This window comes from Glandiceps talaboti, chromosome 17, assembly GCF_964340395.1.
Source record: "Glandiceps talaboti chromosome 17, keGlaTala1.1, whole genome shotgun sequence".
In the NCBI taxonomy this organism is placed as follows: Eukaryota; Metazoa; Hemichordata; class Enteropneusta; family Spengelidae; genus Glandiceps; species Glandiceps talaboti.
Window position 1 is genome coordinate 13117231 of NC_135565.1, and position 6243 is coordinate 13123473.

General features: G+C 37.2%; 1 protein-coding gene across 1 annotated transcript; it reads right to left on the reverse strand.

The window, feature by feature from the left end:
- Positions 1–872: 872 nt before the first annotated feature.
- On the reverse strand, positions 873–5770 carry LOC144448437 (uncharacterized). The gene is made up of 4 exons (XM_078138685.1): positions 5589–5770; positions 4139–4207; positions 2643–2724; positions 873–2334 (listed from the first exon to the last, which is right to left on the reverse strand). Exons 1-4 carry the CDS (start codon positions 5656–5658, stop codon positions 2217–2219), a joined length of 339 nt encoding a protein of 112 aa, XP_077994811.1. The 5' UTR covers positions 5659–5770; the 3' UTR covers positions 873–2216.
- Positions 5771–6243: the final 473 nt, after the last annotated feature.

Sequence of the window (6243 nt, forward strand, 5' to 3'; positions counted from 1 at the left end):
AAGTTCGTTGTCATTATAGTGTTCATTTTGTCTCCTCCCCTTTCGTAACCCGAGATTTCGACACAGTAACAAAATAATAATGCAAAGATAGAGCCAGTGCTCACATTGATCATTCAGATTGAGAAGCTTCGTCAAAAAGCCAAACACCGTTTTAATTTCGTTGCTGAATTTGGCGGGGTTGTTACTTCGGGCATGTCTTTGGGAATTTGTTCCAAAATGATCTCACCGTAGTTGCGTGATTTGGGATTTTTGATAAATAAAATTTAAACTCAAAAAGCATTGATAGATTGGTTTGATATTTTATTTTTGGAAGGACTGGGGTGTTCCCAGCGGTGTCTAGATGAATAATTATTTATGACAAGATGATCTCATCGTCGATATGAAAACAAGGGCTGAAAAGATATGATTTTTGGTCAAAAATCTAACCCAAAAGCTATTGGGCCGATTGGTATGAACTTTGGCTTCGATATCTCGCTGGGTGTCGAGATGAAGAATGGTACATCATCAAATTAATCATTAATATGCAAATTAGATCTACAAATGTGAATTTTTGTCATAAAATTCAGTCTTGAAACCTACTGGGTAAACATGTTGGAGAGAAATATATCCACAGTCTAAGGAAGATCAAACTCTTTGATTTTAAGCTTATGCAACTGTACGACACTTGATTACAAAATAAACACTGTTCTCCGACAGACATCATAAAAGCGTAACAGTTTATTCTCAAATGCAATCATATCAACAGTCAAATCAAACAAAAAAGTCCGCACTGAATTTGATATTTGATTTTTGCGTAATATGCATTAATTTGGAATGAGCAAATTATATATATGTGTGTGTGTGTGTGTGTGTGTGTGTGTGTGTGTGTGTGTAAGCACGTTAACAATGATCATAAACTGCTTAAATAAGGCCTAGAGTCAATTAGTGTAGAGTAATTCAAATATAATAGCCAAAACGAGATTATTAAATATGTAAACATGCATATACTATTGAAATGGTTGACTTATTTGGATCTTGCGACAATGAAATGGTTCCGCACTGAACTGCCTGCCCTCAACGTCCGAACACAGTCTCTTCTCTGCAACACAAGCCGTCCTGTTTCTCGACAATTGCAACCAGTCAACAAATATCTCCACAGCTCACTAATACGGGAATCGGATCTGCTGGACTTAATAGTATATGCGAAATAATGGAACACGTGATTCAACGAACGCCAAGTTAAGGCGGCTAGTTTGATTTTACTCATCACCCCCCCCCCCCCAAACGAGCCCAATTGCTCTCTTATCTATTTCAACAACTACAATTGTTCATTCTTCCATACATTACGCGATATTTCATCATCTATGTTAGGTCTACAGCATAGTAAATATGAATCTAATTAAAGCACAACCCTTATTGAATCTTGTCTTCTCAATGGTGTATTTAAATCATAAGACTTTCATAAAAACTGAGTATATAATCGAATTTACGTAGTTATTCGTACAATCATGAAATAGTTAATGACCCATGGTGATGTGATACTTAATCCGTGTATTCAACACGACGCCAGAGCAATACCCCAATGCCAATGATGTTGTAAAGGAAAGTATAACATTATTTAAACCGCCAAAATGGAGGAAATGTGGGTCTAAGACTTGTAACTACTATCAAAATGAATACTCTAATTTTAAAGTAAAATCTTATTATAACTGGAAAGAAATAGATAAGTCAAAAATACAATTAAAAACCACAAGTACATGTACAAACATTAAAGGAAAGGTCCAACCGAACACATTTGAATTTTTAGAAAGCTTTTCTTTCTATACTTTGATTGCGATAATAGTTTATATTTCTGTGTACTGTTGTTGCCACTTCTTATTCAATCATGTGAATGGCGACGTTTATGTCGATATCTTGGATGCTGACCTCGTTATAATCTAACGTTTCATCTCTGGGTGTATATCAGAGTGCGTCAGATGCATGTATGTAGGCTGAGAAGTTTCCTTGTAATCAAGGGTTTGATATTCAGCCTCCATTTGCTATGTAGCTGGACGGTGTCTGCTTTCATGTGAGATGGTCATTTTCTGCTGTGTTATCTACCCTATCATAATCGTCTCCTTGATGGGATGTCTCGTTGCCTTTCCCTTCGTCACTTCCTCGTCCTGTTTTCTGAGGTTGGTTTTGAGATGTTACGATTAAGGCGCATGTACATGTATGTGTGATGTGCTTTTTCCTCCTTATTCATTGACTGTTTGACGTTCAGCCTCTGTGTGCTGTTGTTGTTTGGGATCGTTCGCTTCGACATTCTCTTCTTTCTTGTCATCTTTTCCACATTTTCCCACTTTCTTACATTTTCTAGAGAACGATTATGATACATGAAAGGAAAAAAATGTAATTGAGTTTTCATATCAAAATTAGAATTTGTGCGGATATACAGTGGTTCCATACATGTTTTGTTATATTGAGTGTCTCGACGATATGGCATTAGCACCAATGTAAAAGCACAATAGTGCTTCATACTTAAGCTTATTAGTGAAAATGCATGCATAGTACTGCAGTTGATTAACTTATCATATACGTACCATGAAATAAATTATGACAAATATATATAAAGAAAATTACAGTACAGCAACAACATTGATCTTATATTAAACTGAACTCACCGTTTTTTCGTCACACAGATCGCAATAATCATTGTGACGGTAACAGCAACAAGTACTGATAATACTCCTCCAATTGAGCCAGCTACAAATGAAAGTCGTGATGTTATAAATGGGAAAATAAATAATAGCAAACAATATGAATTTGGTTTTGATTGTGTATCACGTATGGTGAATATGCGATCGATGAGATAGGACATTTCAAAAATAGCGCAATTATTGCGTTGTCACACAACTTCATGTTCAGGACAATGATAGATGTATAATTATTTGAAGATTTAAAGTTGCAACCAGAACAAAATTTTCATACCTAATTTCCATCATCATAATCCCTAATTTGCATATCATTGATGGGCTCATCATGTTACGAACAATTCTTAGTATAAACACCCTGAAGAATGTTTCACCCAAATTTCAGCCCAATCTGCCCAGTAGTTTTTAAGTTCTGGATGTTGCTAAGGATGAGGTCATGGTTGCTAGGGTCAATTTTGTCAACATGTTTTGAAGAAAATCTGCTGAATAACACTTTCAGAAACATCTCACCGAGTTTCAGACTAATTTTTGAGATATAAGTTTTTGACCAAAAATGAACATTTTTACACCTAATTTGCATATCGCTCATGGAATCATTGTACGCATAATATTTCTTCGTCCATACATTCCTAAATGCATTCCCATTAAATTTCAGTCCAATCTGCTCAGTGAATTTGGAATTACATGTAAAGATTTTTGACCAAAAAGACACATTTTAGCCCTAATTTGCATATCACTGAGGGAACCATCATATCATGATCAATTCTTAGTAAAAACACCCTGAAGAATGTTTCACCCAAATTTCAACCCAATATGCCCAGTGTTTTTTTGAGTTTAAGTTTTTTGACTAAAAAGCACATTTTTTGACCCAAATCACAAACCGGTGGTAAGATCATTTTGATTTGAACAATTTCCCAACAAGACACCCAAGGTAATAGACCCATCAAATATCATGGCAATCGGTGGGTTTTGACTTTAAGTTGTTTACACAGACAGACAGACAGACAGACAGACAGACAGACAGACAGACAGACAGACAGACAGGCAGGCAGGCAGGCAGGCAGGCAGGCAGACAGACAGACAGACAGACAGACAGACAGACAGACAGACAGACAGACGCCGGGCGATCCCTACAACACTACTGAACCTCAGTTCAGTTGTGCTAAAAATGTCAGAACTCGGTATAACATACTAAGTATTCAGCAAATTTACCTCTAATTCTCATACATTTATTTTTATAGTTGAAGTTATCCTCACTGACACTAACATTTGCACAGACACAGACACAGACAAAGGCACAGACACAGACACACACATATCCACACGGAATGAACCTAAATACCACATGAAAACAGAGTAGGAGTAATTAGTGTGTGTGTGGGGGGGGGGGTTCTCCACATTATTAGGATGTTTGCATAAATCATGTACTTTACATATTCCTATATAAATACTTATCATTTACTTACCTATTTTATTGGTGGATCCACCTGATGGAGCATCCGTTGTTATGGATGGAGTAGTAGTGTTTGTCGATTCTGCATGAAAATAAACAATCACAAGAATAATACATTTGAATAAAAGTACACCAATAATCGTGCACATTATCATTTAAACAAATGTTCTTCCAAGAAGGGGGTGGGGGCAAAGGTCGGGTGCAACGAGCCGGGGGGGGGGGCAAAAGAAATGGTGGGAGCGGGCGTGTTTCAATGTATTCCTGCATTCAATGGAATGACATGGCATTTCATTGCATGGCATTGAATTGAATTGAACTAAAATTTCAACTATTTCATATGATAAACTTAGGACAACAAACTAAATAACATCATGTATACTTTTAGATAACATTTTATTATCTAGGTAAAATTTCGATGAGGATAACCATTTTGTTATGGACATTTCCAAATGAAAATAATTGTAGAGGTCAGCACCCTTGAGGAGAGAGTAGATAAACCTGTAATAAAGTCTGGATATTAACATACACGGTCAAAGGTGAAAACAATGTATGATGTGACTGAATGTAGGAAAATGTGTGAAGACTTTGTTGATTTGTATCACTGTTAACTGTTAAAGATGCAGACCATGCAGACCATACAGGCCTACGTGTCGGCCTACTTGGATTGACAAAAATTATACTACCTCTCAATCTCATGCCTCTGGCATGCCTGGTTGGTTATCCTTTGTGAGAGAAACCCTACAAGAGCATGATGTATTGTGTCTTTGAATACATACCGTATTAAACAACATTGCTATGATTTAATTTAACTTATTAGTATATTGATGCATTCAGTCACATGTGTGATATGCTATCGCGTGACGATAATTTCTGTGTAAAATGTTTCTCACACGGGCGTTATGGTTACGTGGGCAATTTAAGGCCGTTACTAAGGCTAAGCACCCCTTCTACAGAATGGTATATTCCAGGAATCAGGATGGCGCAGATAGACTGTACAGAGATCTCGGTGAACGCGAACGAAAGGTTTTTAGCCAGGAAAAAAAAAACGATAAAAGAAGACTTGAATGGTCACCACTTAGGTTAGATAGGGTTCGTAACATTCTAGTTTATTTACGAATCGACTTTTGATATCGATTAGACGTCTAAATTTGGCCCGGGCAGGCCAGATGTGTCCCGGGCATACGGTAGCCATGCACTGTCTGTAACACGCTAGAAAATTTAAGACTGGAAAAGCAGCAATCGGGAGCTTGAATCTACTGAATTTTAGTTAATATAAATTAGAAGTGGGCCAGTGCACATAAATATGACATTTGGCCACCAGTTTAAATTTGCTCCCGACTTCTACTTATATATGTCCCATTTAGTAGGACCACCAGCACATAGCACTTACAGCTGTATTTGTATCCCCAGCGTGAACAAGGGACTAATTGTAAGACGGTGTCGATAATCATAAATGCCCTTACCTGAGTTAATTTCAATCTTATGAATGCATAGTAGTACTAATAGGATAACAAATATATCTTGACAGGCCATATCGGGTCCTTTTTCCCAAACTCTAAGCAGTTGGTCTGTAAGGCCTGTTTAACTGTGTGTTTTACTCGCGAGAAAGCGAAATCGTTCAACAACAGCAACCGATGTTCTTGGTTCAAAGGTCACATCGCGTGTGACGCACGTGATGATGACACACCTGAACGAGGTTAGGCAAGGGTAACATTCAACCATGATATATTATGCTACTCAGTACAGAACATGACTGATATTTGCCATGAGCGGTTCAAGTTTGACTTAGGAGCCTGCAAGTCGGGTGTCATAAAAAATTGTTTGCATCTCTAAAGTTATTTCAATGTCACTGATAATGGGCAGGGTTAGTACAACTGATATGACATTGTTAATAGCTTTGCCTGATGTGTTATAGCTTTGCCTGATGTGTTATGTAATAGTGCTTTATCACATTTGTAAACATTGCCAACAAACACTATTCAGTGATAAGAAAGATAAGAAACCCCATTTCCTTAGCTACCGACTCGATTCTGTAATGAATAGAAGTGTTGTAGAACGACACAGTGTATGTATCCAGGAAGAGGAATGTTCACTGTCCATAGGGATATCTAGATAGAG

Excerpts from the sequence above, each read along its gene's own strand:
- LOC144448437 (XM_078138685.1), bottom strand. The coding sequence starts at position 5,658 with ATGGCCTGTCAAGATATATTTGTTATCCTATTAGTACTACTATGCATT. Across the intron at positions 2,725-4,138 it reads TGGATCCACCAATAAAATAG|CTGGCTCAATTGGAGGAGTA; the intron begins GTAAGTAAATGA and ends TTTCATTTGTAG. Across the intron at positions 2,335-2,642 it reads ATCTGTGTGACGAAAAAACG|AAAATGTAAGAAAGTGGGAA; the intron begins GTGAGTTCAGTT and ends ATCGTTCTCTAG.